The sequence below is a fragment of the Propithecus coquereli genome, unplaced genomic scaffold, assembly GCF_000956105.1.
Source record: "Propithecus coquereli isolate 6110/MARCELLA unplaced genomic scaffold, Pcoq_1.0 Scaffold81, whole genome shotgun sequence".
NCBI lineage: Eukaryota > Metazoa > Chordata > Mammalia > Primates > Indriidae > Propithecus > Propithecus coquereli.
Genome location: NW_012154285.1, coordinates 221,086 through 242,980, shown reverse-complemented (window position 1 = coordinate 242,980; position 21,895 = coordinate 221,086). Strand labels below are relative to the sequence as shown.

General features: G+C 47.2%; 1 protein-coding gene across 1 annotated transcript in view; it reads right to left on the bottom strand.

Annotated features, from left to right (window-relative positions):
• The window catches only part of TMEM132D (transmembrane protein 132D), a 187,782-nt gene that overhangs the window by 79,720 nt on the left and 86,167 nt on the right, over window positions 1-21,895 (bottom strand). The window contains exon 3 of the mRNA XM_012663398.1: window positions 14,690-14,833. Coding sequence (XP_012518852.1) covers window positions 14,690-14,833 — 144 coding nt within the window. The remainder of the gene's footprint in view (window positions 1-14,689; window positions 14,834-21,895) is intronic.

The window sequence follows — 21,895 nt, the reverse complement described above, 5'->3', positions numbered from 1 at the left end:
GAGGACATTAGCCGCCTGGGGACTGTAGCCCAACAGATTTGAGCTAAGCTGGCCAAGGGGATCCAGAGAAGAATTTCCCATCGGCACACGAAATTGGGGGTGTGCAAAGCATCATGGTCTCCGGTAGAGGATGGAAAAGCCTTTAGCAGAGGTGGAGTGGATGCAGAGTGAGCAGGGGGAGAAATCACCCAGTGCATTGTTCCAACAATGAAAACAGAAATGCTACGCTTAAGCCGCAATTTCGCCAATAGAGGGTGGTCTCTCCGGAGCTCTGAAAACAGCTTTCTTTGATAAGGCAAAAGTGCAAAGTGACAGCCACAGAATGTTCGCAGAACTTTCCCAGTTTGGGAGCCAAGAGTTGGGGGATCCTGTGCCCTCTCTGTGGGAGGAAAATGCCTGGGAGCGATTCCCCCCAGTTGATTCATGCTCAGAGATGCAGAGCAACACTGCTGCTTGCCCTTAATTTCTGTTCCACCAAGGCAGGGAGAAAATCCGAGTGTGCTCAATCAGCTCCTCTATGGACAACAAACCAACCCACGAGGAATTGTGCAAAATCTCATCGGCTTTTTCACTTTGCAGCGCTCATGGCAGAACCTGCCTAATTGTGTTTTGTGAAACACGCACTTGGCCAGAAGAAGACCTGGCAGCTTTTATGTCTCACCTGCTTTAAGGAAGGGACACCAAGCAGATCAGGGCCACGGCCACAGATGACAGCATCCGGCCTGCTGGACACTGCCACATGCCGGGGTTTCGACCACGCTCTCTGGGCCACGAACCCAGCAAGCACAGCTCAAGGGTGTCCAACTCATGCTGAAGCACCCCACACAGGGAGCGGGAGGAGACACTGCACTTGTGCGGGAATGTTCCTTCTCACTCTGCGTGGTTTTCCTGACCTTTCATCCACTCGCGAGGCCTCTGCAGAGAACTTCCGCCATCACGGTTCCCAGCCGTCCCCTTCCAGCCCGTCATTCTCTGACATGCCCTGACTTGCGTCGGGTTCCATGTGCACATTTACTCACGCACTCATCCACCCACTCGCTCATGTTGTGTGCGCCATTTGCAAACAGGGCACCCACCATGTGCCCCGAGGTGCTCTACGCCTCGGGAGTATGACGGATTTGAGATAGAGATGGCCCTCATTTTTACGGGTCTTATGGGGAAAATTCCAGACAGCGTCAAGCTCTGTGGCAGAAATTAATGGGAACGGTTAAGGAGGGGAGCTTAGGACGGGGGGTTCAGGAAAGGCCTCTTTAAGAATGAGGAGGAGGAGGCCATTTGCAGACCTGCGGGAAGAACATTCCAGACAGGAAATGGACAGGGCTAAGTCCTTCAATCGCTTCCTCTGTCTCCCCTTTCATCAAGAGTTGGCCTCTGGGAGAAACAGAAAGAAGGGATAGGGTTAGGGTTACAGGTTAGGGTTAGGATTGGGGTTAGGATTGGGGTTAGGGGTTAGGGTTAGGATTGGGGTTAGGGTTAGGGGTTAGGGTTAGGATTGAGGTTAGGGTTGGGGTTAGGGGTTAGGGTTAGGATTAGGGTTAGGGTTGGGGTTAGGGGTTAGGGTTAGGATTGGGGTTAGGGTTGGGGTTAGGGGTTAGGGTTAGGATTGAGGTTAGGGCTGGTTGGGGTTAGGGGTTAGTTTTAGGGTTAGGGTGGCCAGAATGTGGTGAGTGAGGGGAACATGGTTCGAGTTAGGGCTGGAGACAGGAGCTGCGGACAGATCATGTCGGGTTCTACAGCCCCGGGAGGAGGGTCTTGAAATTTTTTCTCGGTTGGATGAGACGGCTTTAGAAGGTTTCAGCAGAGGTAGGACATGATTTGATGGGGACTAGGGCACCTAGAGAGCAGATATGGAAACCGGTTAGGAGGAGGCTGCAGTTACCCAGGTAAACGAGGTGGTGCTGGACCGAGAGCAGACGTGGACAGATACAAAAAAGGAAAAGACGAAAGCTCCAGGCAGGTAGCTCTTACTCGATTCATGGGGCTCGGGGACATGCTCTCAGTTCACCAGAGATCCTGCCACTCCTGCTGTCTGGAACAAAGGCGCGTGTCTATGGTCCTGTATCATCGGGTTCATGCCATGTTTTTTGTTTTTGTTTTTCCAGTAGCAGCGATATTGTCTGAGACCATGTTTTTATCCCAAGTGAGAAAACAGAAGGCAGGCTGGGAGGATGGCGTGTTCCTTACGCACGCCCCCTCAGCCCCCCGTCATGTCCCCCACCTGCTCCTGCTACCACTGAGTCTGCGGTTCCCGGCAAGACAGCCCCCGAACTAGGCCAGGCGACGGCGGGTGGTCGCCAGCAAGGATGCAGGCGGAGGGACGCGGGGAGTCTCTCCTTACCCCGTGCTCCTCACCGCCAGAATGCTTTACCCTGTATTAATTACCAATATCAAACCCAAAAACTGGCTGCCTTTCAAGGGGGCCTGTGTGTGTATTTAAATAGAGGACAGAGCTGTTCACAGCTGCTCTCGTCTGCGGGGTGTCCTTTGTGCAGGCTGCCTGCAAACAAAGAGAAAAGCACCTGCTTACAAGATTGGCTTGGTTTCGGGGCGTCTAGCTGATCTTGACGCCGTGTTCCTCCTGGGAGCGTTTCGTGACATTCCCATAACCTGCAGGGCCAGTCCAGGAGGGCTGGGGCGTGGATTCGGGCTGTGGCAGGCAGCCCACGTGGATTTAGTCTCTCCGTGGCCAAAGTTTACACAGCCGCAAGCACAATCCACTTTAAGAAGCTACAACTTGTGATCTCATGCCCGAGGCTCTTCTGTTTATTTAATGTTCCTGTCTTTCCAGCTGCCTGTCATCCGGAGATGGTTAATCCTGTCGAGATGCTGAGCTCTGGGCACGCTTACTCTTTCCTAGACGGTCACCTTTGGCTGTTTCATCAGACACGCGATGCGCTAGATTTAAAAGAAAAGGGCTAATGTTTGGAGTAAAGGTGGCGGGTGGGAGTTTCTGCCTCTGGCTCTGGGCTCGAGAATCACAACCCCGGCCGACCCAGAGCCGAGGCTTACACAGGAAGAGACGGAACTAATTTGCTAAACAAACCAAACTGAACTCGGATGGAAATTATTTCGCTGAATCTCAAGTCGGAAACCAATTACCGTGAGCCGAGTTGAACCTGAGCTGCACCTATTTATTTTCTAAAATTACAGAATATTCTCTGAATTAAACTTGAAGCCGAATTTGAAGGTTAGAATTCCCAGTTCTACCTGTAGGGAGAGAAGACCTGGGAGCCCATTCTCACTCCCCACCTCGCAGCGTAGACCGGAGGGTGTATGGGCCGTCCGGGGCATGAGGGATCGTGTACGTTTGGAAATGCATTTCTTCTTAGAGAAAGGGAGATTTCTGTCATCTGTGGTCACCGAGAGTAAACATGCAGCAGCAAAGGAAAGAGAACCACATGTTCAATTCAAAAGGACTTTTTAAAACAACAAAACAAAATAAAACAAATACAAACTGGTGAAAACAAGTCAATACATGTTAAGTTCCTGATTAATTTGTCTATCCAGAAAGGGAATGTTTTTCCCAGTTGTTTCCAAAGCCATCAACCATAGATGATTTAGTATGTCCAGTATTCTAAACGGGCTTCTCAAAGTTGGTTGATCTAAGTTTTCTTCACAAAATGCTCAAAGTTTCTCTCTATATCTATATTTATCTACCATTCATCTATCTACCCATCTATCCATCCACCCACCCATCTCTCTTTCTCTTTACCGCTGAATTTAAGCAACTTTGCTCTGAAATTTAGTGCATCTGATACCAGCCAGAGGCCCTGGAAATGTTCTTGTCTGGATGAAGTTATTTCGCTCTGACATCACCCTTGAAAATCTCTAAATTGAGTTGCCAAAATCATACGTCCTCAGACCTGTTGGAGGGTGGTTATGAAGAATGTGAATTCCTTGAATGGATGACCAAGGCCACAGCTGAGAGCAACATGTTCCTGGTGCACCTGTTCTACCTTCCGAGTGTGTGGGTAGCTGGGACCACCCGCTCTCCTGGAGCACGCGCAGTTCCGTTAGGTTACAGCAGAACTGACACTACCCACCCTTCGCTGGTCAACAGAAGAGTAGGGAGGCAGAATAAGAGAGGGTATTCGCGGGGAAGGGAGAATTCCTGAGGGGGACTATGTCTGAGCTTCAGTTCCCCAAGAGAGAGGAGAGAAAGTCGCTGAGAGGTGACTTCCCACGAAGCCATTGGAAGGAGGCAGGAAAGATTCATTCGTACGTGGCCTTAAAAGGACGCCCTCGGATTCAGGGCAGGTGACTGTCTCTAATGTGAAAGTTTGGGAGCCCAGACTAATATAAGTACCTGGTGCCGCTTGGAGATGATGACAGTGAGAGTGAAGAGATGGGTTTGATGCGAGAATGCTCTTTGAAGCTTCCAATCACCGAGAAGTAAGGCAGGTGGCTTCTGCTCAGACCTCAGAATTAGAGCCAAGAGTTGAGATGATTTTGGCAGCGGTGGGAGAGGTCTGTGCTTGCAGGAGACCGCCACGTTGTGAGGAAAGAGGGGTGCACAGAATTCAGAGCCACAAGCCAGGGTTGTTGCCATCACAGCTGGAGTGAAAGTCCATCTCGTCACAGAGGTGGGTGTCGGTCCTTCCAGCGGAAGGCCGTGCAGTCCCGTGGGAAGTCCCAGAAGGAGAAGGCATCTGACTCGCACCTGCTCATCTCTGGTCTTCACCAGTCCCTAAACCTGACCCTTGGCTGGACCTCGAATGGTTCCTGCTGCCCTGACCTGTGTCTGCACTTGGTGGAGAAGTCTGGAAGGGACCCAGGGCCCCTACATCCTGGTTGATTTGTCCTGAGAAATATAGCTTAGGAGTATTTCCTAATGAAGGGATTCAGGAACACACTGACGCTCTTCATTGACCGTAGCTGTTACCTCCAAAGTGAGGAATTTCCCTTCTCTAGTTCCACTTGGAAGGGCCTTAAGCTGGGTTTGCATCTTGCTCACAAACACTCATTATACTGCCTGGTACTTTCTCTCTGTTTCTTCTTAGATCAAATACTTTTCCCGTAGGGGAAAGATGGCAGAACCTTCTGTAACTGACCCTAACGTGAAAATCAAGACTCTGTGGCAGGTTCTTATGAAATCAGAAACTTTAAGACCCTGAAAAAAGACTAATGATGAAAAAAATGCTCCTTTTGAATAAGTGCAATCTCTAATTTAGGGTTATACACATACATTTTTGCCTTTTTTTCCCCTCCTATTAATTTTAACTCTCTCATATCAGAGGGCAGGGACGTGCTTCTGGCTGCGTCCTAATTATCTACCACTGTCTCCGTTAGCGAAATTTTGTGATGTTACATGGAGTTTGAATCACAGCTGGGATGTGATACACTCAGATACATCTTAAATGGGATGTGTGAGGTGGTAGGTGCCTGCCTCATTTTAGCACCCATGGAGGTTTGACTCCTAAATCGTTGTGCAAAACACTACCATTCTAATGTTCGGCCTCAAACACAGACACGGCAGCTTTGTGCCAATCGCACACATTCTGTACGTGATGCAGAGTTTAACTGTCTGCATGTTTAGTTAGAGGTTTTCAAGTGACTTATGACATATAACTCGTGCCTTAATGCACCTACTGTCGATATGTTTTCCTCTTCATCCAGAAATGTGTTTTTGTAGTCACAGAAGTAAAAATCTAATACATAATTTCCATCACAGCAACGGAGAAGAATTAGCAAGGCTCGCCCCTGTAGGCACATGAGGAACCTAGAGGTGTATGCCTGCAATTGGGGCTGCTGCCACCAGGGGGTGCTTGTTAAGAACCCCCTGGGCCATAGTGAATATCTTGCTCCATGGGCCTCAGAGCGTTTAGCAAATGACGCATCTAAATCTAATTTTATGAAAGCAGTCCATCAAACACAAAGTACATGTGTTAACAAAGTCGATTTAACTGGAAATACTGCAGAAAGGAAGTGAAGGCTCTGACACCTTATACTTCACTGGAAGTTTATCAATTTTTAATACAAAGCTGGGTCTATTTTGTTACTCATTCATTCGAATAATAATTATTTATTAAGCAACTGCTATGTACCAAGCCTCCTGTTAAATCCAGGAATGCAGAAATGAATAAGACATGTCCCTGGTCGTGAATCCCTCCTAACCTGTCACACGTGTCCACACGTGAACAACTGAGGACTGCAATGTGCTGTGTGTGGTAAAAATCACATTAAAAAAATAAGATTTAAAGTCTAAAGGTAAAATTCAGCTATAGTGAAAATTACTCCTGCAAATCTCTTAAACTGAAGCTCTTCCAACCATGTCTATTGTTCGGCCTCCAAAGCCTGACTTTTGTCATTTTGATTTTTAGGGTTTTGGAAATTAACTGTTAAAAATTTCCAATGCTTACTTTCATTACCAACCCAGCGTCTGTTAAAGGAACCCTTGGCCCATGGCTTCTTGGTCCTATTTAAGCTGCCTAAGAATTCTAATTTGCTGACCCATTTTTTTTTCTCTCCAGGTAGAAAACAGAAAATATGGAGAAACAAATAGAGCCGGGTCCCTTTCTTTCTAAACTTACTCCTGTTTTCCTGCCTTTGTGGCAGGGGCATTAGCTCTACAGCCATTCTCATCATGCACTTACCTTTTTCTGAACTGGACTAACGGAGCCATTTTACTATGATTCTAAACATTATCCATCAATTCAGGTCTTGACATTCTGTATTTTTCCCTGGGCCTGGAGGGAGTTCCATCTACTGTCCGTGGAATATTTTTACTTTTTTACATGAAGATTTAGGGAAAATCCACTACAGATTAGGTACACATGCATCTTCTTATCCAAATAGAAGGAATGTCATTCTCAGTTGTGTATATATTTTGTTTTCCTGCAGAAGAGTCCTCCCATCCCTCGATAATGGGAATCCTCTGTGTGACAACCAAGAGAGACAGCCCTCTTTGTCTTCGTCTGCTGTCACTACTTAGATGAGACCTTTTCTTTCAACAGATAGAGAGCTCGGTAAGGCAGCAGGTGTTGTTCCAGGCACTGGGGATCATTGATGACGGAAACCAAAACAAGTCCCTGCCCTCGTAGAGGCAGACAATGGCTTTGGTGATAAGCTCTATGAAGACACACACAGCAGAGAAGGAAGATGGGACATGCAGAGGTGGGGGCTGCTGAGACTGGGGAGATTTGGGCCAAGCTGAGAAGGAAGTCAGGGAGTGAGCCCTGTGTGCACCCAGCAGGTGGGAGACGGCAGGCAGCCTGAGGTCCGGACACCAGGAGTCGTCCAGAAGGCCAGTGTGGCTGGAAGGAGAGTTGCAGGAATGAGCTCAGGGCGGTAGGGCTCAGGAGGAGGGTGGGGAGGCTGCATGGGCCTTAGAGGCAATTGCAAGCAATTTAGCTTTTACTCTGAGGGAGACAGGGAGGCCGCGGGAGGCTTCTGAGTGGAGAAGTGATGTGACGTGACCCATATTTTAAAAGGATTGCTTTGACTTCTGGGTGGAGAACAGATTTTGGGGTGGGAGACAAGATCAAAAGCAACGGCACCAGGGAGAAGCTCATGGAAAATTCATTTTACCTTCTAACCTTGACCCACTTATCGGGTTCTAAATAATTAAGCCTGGGGAGGATGTGTGTAGATATTCCTGAAATTAAGAACATAGCTAAAGGCATATTCCTACTGATAAGTGAATTGACAGGAGATTGAAGCAACTCTAAAAGATTAATTTTCCGACATAATGCAGACTCAAAATTTGTCGTAAGAATCACATCCATTTTACAATGGAAGAAACTGAGGAATGAAAGGTTTACGTGTCTTGCCCCTGGTCTTACTGTTTGTAGATATCAGAGCCAGGATTTAAATCCACGCAATTTGACTTGAGAGCTCACACTCTTACACTGCATGTCATACCCTTTTCAGGCAGCCATAGTCCAGCAGGGTGCTGTGGAGGCTGTACCTTCGGATGGGCATGTGCTCCCCAGTTTGCCACAGTCTCCACCTCTCCCTATTGTCCTCATTTGTTCAAATTATCTCCTGGCTCTTGTATCCTTCTGGGCTTGTGATCTCTGGTCTAAATGTTCTCCAATATACTTTACATAAATTCTAGATAAGTATGGGTGGTGTGGGGAGGTTTTGTGGTTTCTTTCTAGGTCTAAGATGACAAAGAGGTTTCATCTCTTATGCCTGTGATTCACAGTATTAAGAAGGAAGGGTGGATCAATGCCTGAGCATGATAGAATGATGTGCTGTATTTGACTGGTGATGTCTGCCATGGGTCGGGTGCTAGGAGGAGTATCTTGTGTGAGATGTTTTTGCTGATGCTGTTCTAGGCTAACCCAGGTTATAGAGCAACGTTGGTCCACCTCCGATCCATTTTATCCCATTTTTACAGGTTTTCCCATTTCCCCAGGAGGCATAATCTCTGCTTGTTCTGATTTTGCCTATCAAAGAGAAAAATTATCTAAGAAGTTCATTATGAAAAATTTTTTCCTGGGAATTGATACATAGAATCTCACCTAGAAATACATTCACTTTAACAAAGGATAGCAGGGAGAGGTTAAGGCTTAATCTGATGGCATGAAGTCTTGTTGGGAGGATTGCAAGCATGGTGAAGGAGTTATTTTTGGCTGGGGGAGTAGGGTTTCAGTGTTTCATGTAAATAATCACTCATGGAGAAGAGGCCCATTAGAGTCTGAGGAAGCATTGGCAAATTTTGTCTGTAAAGGGCTGGATAAGAATTTTCAGCTTTGAAGGCCATTTGATTTTTTTCACAATCACTCAACTCTGTGGTGGCCATGTAAAAGCAGCCATTGATTGACAATATGTAAATAAATGAGTGTGGCTTGCTCCAATAAAACTGTACTTATGGATATTAAACTTAGAATTTTATATAATTTATGTGTGTCAACTCTGTCATTGTAGCACAAAAAAAGCAGCCATAGACAATACAAAATATATACACATGCCCAATTTGGTCCCCAGCAAGCATGGTTTGCCAACCCTGTCCTGGAAGATGAGAGATGGAGGAGACAGAAGAGGCTTGGCTATGGGAACCGTATGTATGGGTCTCTGATGATGAGTCACCAATCCCCTTATCTGGAAAACAGGGATAAAAGTAAAACCTATTTCAATGGAACAAAATAGAAAGCCTAGAAATGAACCCACACTTGTACGGTCACTTGATTTTTGACAAAGATGCCAAGAATACACAATGGGGAAAGAATAGTCTCTTCAATAAATGATGCTGGGAAAACTAGATACCCACATGCAGAAAAATGAAAGTGGACCCTTACCTCACACCATATACAAAAATCAACTCAAAATGGATTAAAGTAGAAACTGTAAAACACTAGAAGAAAACATAAGGGAAACATTACATGACATTGGTCTGGGCAATGGTTTTTTGGATTTGATCCCCAAAGCAAAAATGGACAGATGGGATTGCATCAGATTAAAAAGCTTCTACATAGCAAAGGAAACAGCACAATGAAGAGACAACCTACAGATCAGGAGACAATATCTGCAAGCCATTTCATTTTAAAAGGGGTTAATTTCCAAAATATATGAGGAACTCAAACAACTCAATAGCAAGGAAAAAAAAAAGCAATTATAAAATGGGCAAGGGACCAGAGTAGACATTTCTCAAAAGAAGACCTACACATGGTCAACAGATATATTAAAAAAAATGTTCGACATCGGTAATCATTAGAAAAATGTTAATTAAAATCACAATGAGAGATCACCTCATACCTGTTAGAATGGCTACTATCAAAAAGATGAAAGATAAATGTTGGTGAGGACGTGGAGAAAGGGAACTCTCGTACACTGTGGGTGGGAATGCAAATTAACACAGCCATTATGGAAACCGTATGAGACTAAACTCACAGAATTAAAATAGAATTACCATATGATACAGAATTCTACTTCTGGGTATTTACCCAAAAGATTAGAAATCAGTATATCTAAGAGATACCTTCACTCCCAAGCTCACCACAGCACTATTCACAATAGCCAAGATATGGAATCAACCTAAGCGTCCATCGGCAGATGGCTGGATAAAGAAAATGTGGTACATTATGCACAAGGGAATGTTATCCAGCCTTTAAAAATAAGGAGATTCTGTCATTTGCAACAACATGGATGGAATTGCAGAATGTTAAGTGAAATAAGCCAGGCACAGAAAGACAAACGCCGCATGTTCTCACTTACGTGTGGAATCAAAACCTATTGCTGTCGTAGAGTCAGAGAGTGGAACGGTGGTTACAGAGGCTGGGGGCGGGGAGGGCTGGGGAATGTCAGTCACAGGGTATGAAGCCACAGGTAGACAGGAGGAATAAGCTTAGGGGTTTTTGAGATCTATTGCACAGTGTGTTGAATATGGTTAATAATAGTATTAATATATCTCACACACACACACACATTTCAAAATTGCTGAGAGTAAATTTCAAGTCTTCATTATAAAAATGATAAATAATTGAGGTGAAAAATAGGTTAATCAGCTTGATTTGATTATTTCACATCATATTCATAAATCATAACATCGCATTCTATCCCATAAATACAAACCATTATAAATTGTCAATGTACAATGAAATAAAGAAAAAATAAATGTATCATACCATAAATGATAAAAAAATTACCTATTCCATAAGGTCCTTGTGAGGACCAAAGTAGCAAATGCTTACCTACTATGAAGTGAGCATCCAATAACTATTAAATTATTACCATTTCTATTGTTACCATTGCCGTAACCCTTCTACCTGCCTTTAACCTGCACCAGGTGTGGAATGACCCACCAACAATTCAAACTCGCACGTTAGATTCTAGAAACAGACTTGATAAGGAAGAAGATGAACCTACGAGGTGGGCATATATATGGGAAGCAGAAATCTTGTTTCCTATCAGCTAAAACATTCGCTTCCAATCAAGCAAGAGAAACATTCCAACCTCCGGAAGGCAATTCCAGGAGAGGAAGACAACTATTTGCTGTCCAAATAGAATGCTATGATTAATAACAATAACGATGCCAGACGTACGTGCAACGTTTATGTGATACAGCTCAACTTGATCTTCTCCTAACTCTCCCCTCCATGAATCCGCCAGGGTGTCCTCCCGGTGATGACAAACATGGCCAGTCCCTGTATCTAGAGCAGCTGGTTTCGCCCCACTCTGCAGCTACAACTTCCATCCCAGCGTGGGAGAGTTACTTTCAGAACGACCGCCCTTTGCCTACACAACGGATCGCAGAAAGTGACAAGTGCAGGTGGTCTAATCCGTTCCCCTAGTGAGTGAAATGCTGGAGAGAAACCTGCTCCCTAATAAACAGCGAGGCTCTTGCATCAGTGTCAGAGCGTGGTGCTCATGCACGGAGGGCGCTACTGTGACGTGGTCAGCCTGCTTCTGAGCGCGCTTCCCTGCAGGTGACACAGGAAAAGTCTTCAAAGCAGGCAGCGGGGATCAGTGAGGAGGAAAAACCCCTGCCACTTCTCTGTTCCTTAGCTGGATATTTGAAGCCATTTGGCTCAACTCTTGGGGTGGTGACAACAAGAGCCGGTCAGGACAGGAGTACAGGATCTGCAGCCCGGGAAGGAAGGAGGGACTAATTAGGATCTGCTGCCTGGGCCTTCTCTGCGGCTGTCCGCGTAATTGGAGGCCGGCTGGACTGCAGAAATAGAGCTACCCAGCGTGGCGGCCCCCGACTGTGCCCCTCCTGCTCGGGAACAAGGCCGCCGTGAAGAGCAGGCAGCCGGATCAGGCCCCGACACCAAAGCGCTCCACCAGGGAGCTGGAAATAGCTGCACGAGAGCCTCCTTGCTTTGTAGTCTTCTCTTCCTCCCAGTTGTTTACCCGGCTTGTTAAGTGCTGCACTCCCAGCCCCGAAATCACACTCCTTCCCACCACAGCGGTTTGCAGCCCTCACAGAAAAGAAATCTCTGCTTTGATCCGCCTTCAGAGACTACGTCAAACTTTATCACACCCGTCTCCGACTGGCGCGTCTCTGGCGGAGCCGCAAGGGTGGCCCGGGATCCTGCTGGAATATTGTAAGATAAAGCAAGTTCGCCGGAGTTCAGCCCTAACGAGGGAGGCGCCAAATCTTCCTTTGATTATCAGTGGCTGTTTCTGAGACATTAGGTAGATGCCGGCTTATTCAGGACCTGTCAGTGAACACCTGAGCCCATACATGGCAAAACCAACAACAACAAGAACCTCAGTGAACATTTCCGGAGCAAAACTTGAGCCCAAATCAGCCTCCTTCCCAGTACGTGAAGGCAATTCGGCTTTAGCCATACAACAGCTGTCCCACCATGCTTTGTGGGTTCCTAAAAGGTCCCCAAGCCCCAAAGCTCACCCACTCTTCAGCGGCTGCAGGGGAGGGGTGTGCCTTTTGCTGCAGACAGTGCATTGCCCTATTCTGGGGCAACCCCACACACATCAGACTCGGGGATCCCCTCCCCAAACCCCTCATTGAGTTCACGTGATTCGAGGTGATTTAGGTTTTGGACAACCGGTGAGTTTGGGTCCCTGGGCTGCCGCGCTTGGCTGGAGAATAAGGAGGTGATCTCGACCCGTGCCCTAAGAACATATTTTGGAATTTATACAGGAATGTCATAGCAAGCAGATATCTTTTTTTCTACCGGATTCGAGCCAGTTCCAAGGGACCCCCCCGCTCCCACAAGAGCAAGCTCTGTGAGAATGGACCGCATCCTCACGAAACAGAGTAAGTAGGAGGGGAGAGAGGGAGGCAGACAGAGAATGTTCTGGTGGTATGTTTCGAGGTTCTAAATAAAACCTTAAGCTAGCCCCAACTCTGGACTTCTCAATCATGTGAGACAATTTTGTTGTTTTTACTGAAGTCGGTGTGGGTGGAACTTTCTGTTATTTCCAATCCCTAAGAATCGCAAGGGATATTATTGCTAACATCTGAAGGGCCGCCACTGGGGATCTGTTGCCTTAAAATAAACAAGCATCCTTGGGAGGCACAAGATAACACGCCTTTATGTGATTTGTGCCTCGGTGTGAATGAGCTCCCCGGCGGGTTTCCTGAGAGGGGTTTTGCCTTGGACGGGGGAGACCACACAAGCTCTTGGCCCTCTGGCTGGGGAAAGAAGAGAACGTGAACACAAATAAACAAGACTGGAGGCTTCCGGGCACACCTTCCCTGCTCGGAGGCTGGTTTCCAGGGGCCTGCACAGGTGGCTGTGGCACTTCTGCAAGAATCCCTTGGCTTTCCTTCTCCATGGCCTCCGAACGACAACAGAATGTCACACGCGCCAGGTGGCTCTGATTGTTAAGTTGTGCACCAGGCTGTGCGGCCTGTTGACTGATGGGAAACCAAATGCGGTGAGGTTTTCCCATCCTCTGTGTTTCTGAGGGTGGGTCCATGAGTCACCCGGAAAGCCAAGGGGAAAACACCGCTTTCCCAGGGGTTCCTGCAAAGTCTCAGGGCTGCATCTGCTGGGCTCTGATTGGACGCTGCGTCCATCCCTGAGCCAATGGCATGTCCGGAAGGATGCAGTGCTCTGATTGGCCACCCAGAGTCACGTGGCCACTCTGGTGCCAGGGGCTGTGACCACAGGCACCAAGAATGTCTCCTCTGACCCCGTTTCCTGACGTTCCCTCTGCCTGCAATGTCCCTTCCTGCCTTGCCCATCTGCAGACTGGACACCTATGCATCCTTCAGGTGCTGCCCCCTCTGGGAAACCTTAAGTCATTTAGTCGTGTCTTCTCTTGTGTTTCCTGTTCATTAGTATATTGCTCATTCAATCAACAAACATTTGCTGGACAACTACTGCGTGTATCGTGTTAAATTAAGTTTAGCTTAAACCTGCCTCCTGACATTTTTTAAGTGTAGCCTAAAGGGTTCTCTGCACACCGTGAATCGTAACCTAACTGGACGTGCAGACAGGCAGGACCTGCTCTTGTACCCATCGCAGACGGCCGACTGTTCAGATAGGGCAGTCGCCAAGCTGTAACCGGCTGCCTCTGTCCCTCACTTCTGTGTCCTGTCTGTCACCTTCCTCCCTCTGCCCATAAGTGCTGTCCGACCACGTGGCAGCCCTGGAGGCTCTGAACCGAGTCTGGTCCTGGGGGCCACCCGATTCTCAACCTGCTCTGTGCTCAGTTAAACTCCGTTAAATCGAATTTGTCTTGAGTTTTTCTTTTAACACTAGCATTGTTGTAAGTGATAGGAACACAGCAGTGAACAGGTGGGTCAAAACAGCACCGCCCTCTCGGAGCTTATACGCAGTGGGGACGTCAGACCATGAATGTAATAAATAAATAAAACACGTGCAGTACATGAGGGAATAAACATACATGATATGTATGGCATATATATGCATGAGAATAATTCCGCAGGCATGGGCGGGCAGTGCTGTGGGTGCGCGGATTTCACCAGCGCTGCCAGGGCAGGCTCCGTGAGCAGTGAGGGAGGCGCCAGCCGCACGGTGTCTGGGGAGGAAGAGAGCTAGGTGAGGGGAGGGCGGGCGCCGTCCAGTCAGAGGAACGGCAAAGACGCCGGCGTGGCTGGAATCGCGAGCGCGAGAGGGCGCAGTGTCAAGAGGAGGCGTCACAGACCCGGCGTCATCGCCGTGCAGAGCAGTTTTCATTGTGCTCTATTTCTGAGCCTGGGACAATCTCCAGATCTGAGTGGCAGGATGACCACAGGTCCCCACTAGCCAACGAACGCGGGAGCTGACGCGACCGCAGGTTCTGCAGGGGCGGGGAGGCGCCCACTTGCCTTAATCACGTCTTCATCGGACGATCTGCACTCCACGGACTCCAGCAGGTCGGTCACCGAGCCGTCCTCCTCCACGGAGACCACCCTCACCGGGACCGCCACCGTCTTCCCCGTGAGGATGGCGGTGTTCAGGATCTCTGCCTCCTGCAAGAACCAACACACCGTCCGTCACACCCCGGCAGAGATGCCCGGCCCCTGGGAACGTGCGGCTTCCCTCCCCTCAGCCGTCCTGCAAACGGCACCTGCTTTGTGATCGGGCTCAGGAAAGCCGGGCCCGCAGCACCTGCTGAGTGGCCGTGGCGGCCAAGAGATAATTTTCTGTCCTCATCCAGCTTCTGCAGGGAGACTATGAGGAGGGAGGGACTAGGAAGTGAACGAATTCAATATTACTGTCGCATTTGGCAAACACGTGTCCAGCACCCTTCCACATGCTTTACAAATATTGACCCATCCATCCATCTTCATAGCATCCCGAAAAGACAGGCATTATTATTCTTCCCATTTTATAGATGGCACAGAGAGGTTTTGTAACTTTGCCAGCGTCACACAGCCAGGAAGTAAAGAAGGCAGGACTCCAATAGTCCTAAACGTATGCATTAACGTACTGATTCCAACGTAAGCAGCCAACAGTTGTCGAGAGGGGCAAGGGATGGGGAAAGGTGCCTAGGGTTAGCACGCTACCACCTTGCAAACAGTGTGTGCGCGGGAGACACACAGAGGCTGTGGGAGGAACCTCAGCCTCTGTGCTGTCACTGTTGCCGTCTGTCACCTCCCTCAATTTCCCAGGCTCTTCTTGGGTCCTGGCCTCTGACATGCCTGCGATGCTATCACGGCTCCAGGGACGCTCCCAAACCCCCAACGATATGACGCACGCATGCACAACACACATACACACGCACCCAAACATGCATGTCTGCTACTGAACTCCTTCATGGATCAGCTCGGGAGACCTGTCTGCAGGGACGTCCCAGCTGCCTCGGTCATTTGCTTTCAGAGCTGAGAGCATCCTGAGCCGTTCTCCTCGGTAGCAACTGACGCAGTTGTTGCTTTACTTCCACTTACAGGGATCCAAGCACCCTACCTCCCTTCCAGACGTGAGCCCCATGGGGCTGTGCCTACTCGCTGCCACTTAGCACGGTGCCGGCTACGACCAAGTAGTAAAAACATCTGTTGAGCGCACGGATGAGGATGCGACCGGGAAGGGACCGGGATTCACGTCATCCCCTTCTTGCTCTCGGCCCCTTGCACACTGAGCACGCATCCCTTCCTCGTGGCGCACCTGTGCCGCAGGTAGCCCTCCCCAGACACTGAGCAGCACGTCACCCTCTGCACCTGTCCCTCCAATGCACCCGTCCTCGGTGACTCTCATAGAGTTCTTGTGATTTCTGAACGGGTTGGGGCCTGGGAGATCACGTGAGCCCATTTCTCAGATAGAGAAAACTGAACCCTGAGAACCAGCAAGTGCATCTCACTTGCTCTGCAGAGATTGTCTCCTCCGTCACACAAAGACAGAGCCCCCCACGTAACCCCGCGTCTCTGTGAAACTACGGTGTCCAAGTCCCAGCCTAGGACATTATTGTTTGCTCAATTCCAGTTCATCTCATGCCAGTGGCGTCCCTAAGAGGTGTTTTACCAACAGGCCACATTGCGTTTCTTGTGCAAGTGGAACATGACTGTCCTATCCTTGATAGAATAACGGGAACAAGTCTGGGTGGGGGCTGGGAGCTGGTCAGGGGCACCTAAGACAGTTGGCATTTCACGCTCGCTTATAGCGACCCGATCACTTTATCTTCCTTCCACACTGCAGCCTCGGTAAGGCCGTATCTGCATCACTTTGAGCGATAGCCCTGCAGAGATTCTTGTCACTTGGATTTTCGTGTGAAATCCAAAGTGCCTGTCAGCAGCCTGCCAGCAGACGGCACAGGAGTTTATCATTCTAAAATTGCATAACTATTTTCCTCATGTTAACTTTTTATTTCTTATTTAAGATCTCATTTTTCCTTTATAGGATGACGTCCAGCTATAACTAGCTCACGTGGTTTAGTGGCTGGATATAATCATATGTATCTTTTTTCATTATTTTCATTCCAAAAGACAAGACTCCAGATTGGAAAGTTCCCAAATTTCAAAGACCGCGCCTTAAACTGTCTGAAAATGCATCGGCCTTCAAGGGCTCCTTTGTCTACACATTTTTCGCTTTTTTTCTCCTCTGTGGGTTCCTAGTCTGATTTTATTTCATTTTGGGTGAAACGTAGCAAAAAAAAAACAAAAAAAAAAGAAGGGGTGAAATCAGTATATGATGTTACTTGCTGTCTCTGGGGAAGAAAAAGGCCGTGTGTACTTTTTCACTCTAAAGGGCGAGGATCAAAAGGAACAAGTCACGCTGTGAAAAGGAGCAGAAAATGCTCCTTAACTCCCTGGTCCAACCTGACTCATCACAAAGGGAAGGAAGAGGCGGTGGGGGCTGGGGTGTCTTGTCACCGCTGCCACTCATGTCAGGGAAGACGATTTTGCACATCCGTGGCAGAGTGAGGCGCGTCTCCATTCTGACAGTAAAAATCAAAGGCCTCGAGTGTTTCTGCACGTTCGGGTCAGATGAGAAATGACTGAGGGGCAGCTGCAGGCCCATATGTCCGAGTGTCGCCGTCTCCCCCGAATAGCACGGTCGTGCCGCCCACCGAGCTCTCAGAGGGGAGTGGCGGCAGCGCTTCCAGGCTGGGTACCCCCCTGCCTCCTCTGCGTATTCCCGGTGCTTTTACTTCCAGAATTTTCTCTCTTGCACAGCTTTGCTTTCTCCAGGAGGGAATGATATTATGAGGATAAGACGCAGAAATCTTCAGACGGACGGGAGGAGGAAGGAGGGAGGAGGACCACGGAGATCGGGTTCAAGGGTGTGATCACCTGTGCAGCCTCGGCGTTGGCTGAGACAGGACCTGTGAGGGCTCTGATGATCGGAGCCCCGTAAACCTTTGCAAGCTCAGCTGCCTTATTGCCATGGGGTCGCCTTATCACAGTCCCTTAGGGCCTAGGAAAGGAAGGCCCAGAATCGGTTTAGAAAACGCTACCTCCATCCCATCGGCTGATCACGATCCTTACTGGTCCCTGCATATGCCCCTTCTGATGAGTACAAAATTCATGCCCACCTGGAAGCTCAGGATGTGACCTTGTTTGGAAATAGGGTCTTTGCAGACGTCATTAGTTGAGGCGAGGCCCTACAGGATTAGGGGGGGCCCTGACCCAAGGACGGTGTCTGTGAGAAGAGAAAACACAAACGGAGGCACAAGGGCGGTGTGTGAAGTTGGAGCCAGAGATGGGAGGGATCCTTCCACAAGCGGGGAGCGGCAAGGACGGGGACAGACGGCAGAGGCTGGAGGAGGCAGGAGGGACACTCCTTCAGAGCTCTGCTGACACCTTCATTCCAGACTTCCAGCCCCCAGAACCGAGAAGCAATAAACTTCTCTTGTTTTATAGCTGCCAAGTTGTGTTGCTTCGTCACAGCAGCCCTGGGGGACCAACACCACGACTGAGGCAAGGGGCGAAGGAACCTGGATGTGAGAAGCATCGTCATGGCACCCTGGCATTTGTCCTTCCAAACGCATTTGGAGAGAATTAAAATCTTGCTCATTGTAACCATTGTTCTTCGAGCCCTGTTACTCACAGATAATCACCATCCTAACTGATGCAACCTGGAAGGGAGAAGTTCTCATGATTTCTCGTCAATTTTAAGCTGATGAGTAATTTAAATTGCCTTATTGTTTGTAATGAGAAATAAAAGATTTTTCTTTCTTTCTTTCTTTCTTTTTTCCCTTGCCTCCAACATCACTATGGCCTCTTTGGAGGTCACATGCCATTTTAGTATATGGTTCTGAAATGGTCCCATATCTGTTGAAACAGATGAATAAGGTTGGAGGAAATAAAAATAAATGTTGGGTTAGTTGCGTTGATGGCTTCCTCTTTAAACAAAAGCGTCCTAGTGATAAACTCTGAGCACCCCATCAGAGGAGGGCAAACATCCCATAAAGCAAATAAAATGGAGTCACGACAGATTCACCAGCCTTCCCTGTGCAGTGGGGGGGTTGGCTTGGGGACCAGCATTGGTGGAGTCGGGGGCTCAACCAACCAGAGCCACCCACAGCCCACTGCCTTGACCTCCAAGCACGTGTTTCCATCATCGAACTCTGCCTGAGACGAATTTGGAAAATGGGCATTTTGAAGAAATGAAAGCTAACTTGCCCACTAAGGTACACATCTGATAAAAGACTAATAATCAGAATCTATAAAGAACTCAAGCAAATTGCAAGAAAAGAATCAAACAATCCCATTTAAAAAGTGGGCAAAAGACATGAACAGAAGCTTTTCAAAAGAAGACAGACAAATGGCCAATAAACATATGAAAAAATGCTTAATGTCACTAGTTATCAGGGAAATGCAAATTAAAACTGCAATTAGATATCACCATACCCTAGTCAGAATGGCTTTTATTAAAATGTTCAAAAACAACAGATGCTGGCGTGGATGCAGAGAGAAAGGAAAACTTACACACTGTTGGCGGGACTGCAAATTAGTACACGCCTTACGGAAAATAGTATGGAGATTCCTCAAAGAACTAAAAGTAGACCTATCATCCAATCTAGTAATCCCACTACTGGGTACCTACCCAAAGGAAAAGAAGTCATTTTATCAAAAAAACACCTGCACTCGATGTTTATTGCAGCACAATTCACAATTGCAAAGATGTGGAATCAACCCAAATGCCCATCGACTCATGAATGGATCAACAAACTGTGGTATACGCATGTCATGGAGTAGTACTCAGCCATGAAAAAGGATGACTTAATGCCTCTTGCAACACCAGTATTTTCTTGATGTTAAAGTACAGAAAGGCATATTCTGCTAAGTCTATTCATTCTCTTCAATTAAAATTTTGTTACTATTGGCATTATTTACCGTCTACACTTGACCCCACCTCCCAAATGTAAAGAAATGGTACCTTATAAGATTATTTTTGTCCATGGCTAACTGAATTCTAGGATATCAAATGTGAAGGGGATACAAGAAGTGAGAATTTAGATGTCATGGCAAAATAAATATATTGCTTAAAGACGGATGCCCAGATCAGGTTAAAAATGGTTTTTTTCTCCTGTCATAACATATCATACTCAGAGGTAATATAGGATGGCAATGCCATTGACCAAGCAGAAGAGGTGCCTGGCTAATCGGGCTGGATGTTGGTGGGCATGCCACTGAGGTCAATTCCAGTTGATGGCAGGCAAAGGAAGGCTCCGTGACTGTGCCATGTGCTCGTTCAGATTTTCCAGGTCCTTGTCATTAACGAGAGACATGTGACCACTTCTAGCCACTCACATGTGAGGGTCAATATTGTTTATTACTTCCGGGTTGAAGCAATAAAATTTTCATGCTCAGTTATCGAGTCTTCCTCATCATCTGCCACGGTGACCAAGGAGGCTGCGTGTTCCAGACAGTACAGAGACAAGATGCCGGAGCATTCTCTGTTAGCCTGGTTACCTGGGTCACTGTGCGGAGAAGAGCTTCCTACTGACTCATTCAGGTAGCAGGAGTCATGACTATGCTTTTCTTGTCTCAAAGCAACGTGGTTTGGGAGCAGCTGGTTACTGCAGTATCACCTAATCCATCCTGATTAATACACACTTTCCAACTTCTGCCTCAAGAACTAAAACACACACATACACATAAACACACGTATATATGTTCATTGAATTCTGAATTCTAGACTATGCCCCAAGCCAGGGGGATAGATTGCTCAGGTATGAAACTTTAAAATTTCCTGCATGTGCTGGGTGGCTAGACCTTCATGTCCTGGTCGACTACCCCTGATTTCTGTTCTGATGAGCTTGGGCAGACCCCGCCTAAGCCAGCATGGAGACCTGACATTCTTCTGCATGTGTTTTCTTAACTCTGGTTGATTTTTATAAAACATTTTCAATTCATTTCCCAACAAAGATCAATAACCTAATAAACAGAATCATGAGCAATCACCTTGTGCTTGTCTTTTTCTTGTTTGGCCAAACTCTGTTATTCCAGCCATCCCTCCACCGCCTCCCAAATAAGTAGCAAGTGCTGCAGTGATGATGGGTTGCTGTTTTTTTATTTCTACCACATTAAACAGAAGAGCTATTAGATGACCCTAGAAATACTATATCTAATTAGCAATAATGCCGTGTTGCTATAAAACAACCTGTATGCTGTGCTTCTTTTAACAAACAAGGAACATCAATTTGGCACCTGTGTTACAAACAGATTTAGAAACCACTCTGTTTCTTAAAGTACATCAGCTCCTGGGTTTAATAGCTGTGCCGTGGAATAGAGAATGATTGCATTTTAGACGTCACATTAAAATAAAATAAAATTATTCTTCCACCCTTGGAGAAGCAGCAAGACTTTATACCGCAGAGCCCACGATGGGCTGGTGGTCTGCTCACGTCTGCTCTGGCTAGGATGGCTTCTTGAAACCCTTGAAACACATCCCTTGCTTTGTTTTTTTAATGTGAATTTAAAAATCTTACCGAGGTTCGACAAGCTCATTGTTAAAATATCACACCTGCGAAAAGGTTTATAATGAAATGCCTCAGAAGGGATCCCACCCCTCCCTAACCCCATTTTTGTTGCCTCCAGGCAACGATTTTCAACTCTTTTAAGTACGTTACGGAGCTTTTTTCCGCATATATCTAAATAATATGCTATATTATACTTTCTTGATGGAGCAGTTTTAGACATTAGCCACTGATTTGCTGGTATGATCGATGGCATTTTGTTTCCTACTTTGTTCTACTTTCTCTCTTTTCTCGGTCAATATGATTATATCCCTGTTTTGAGTTCTCTATTGGCTATATTTACAACTTTAAGGAAAAACACCTGTAATGGAAGATAACGTGTCTCATGGCTGCATGATCTCGCATGTACATGGAATCTAAAGACGTGGAACTCATAGAAACAGTGAATAGAGGGTGGTTGCGGGGGCTAGGGAATGGGGAATGGGGGCAGGGAAGGAAGGGTACAAACTTTCAGTTACAAGATGAATAAAGTTCTAGAGACCTAATGTATGGCATGGTTACTATAGTTAATAATGCACTGTAAACTTGACATTTGCTAAGAGAGTAGTTCCTTAATGCTCTCAAAAACACATGGTATCAGGCCGGGCATGGTGGCTCACGCCTGTAATCCTAG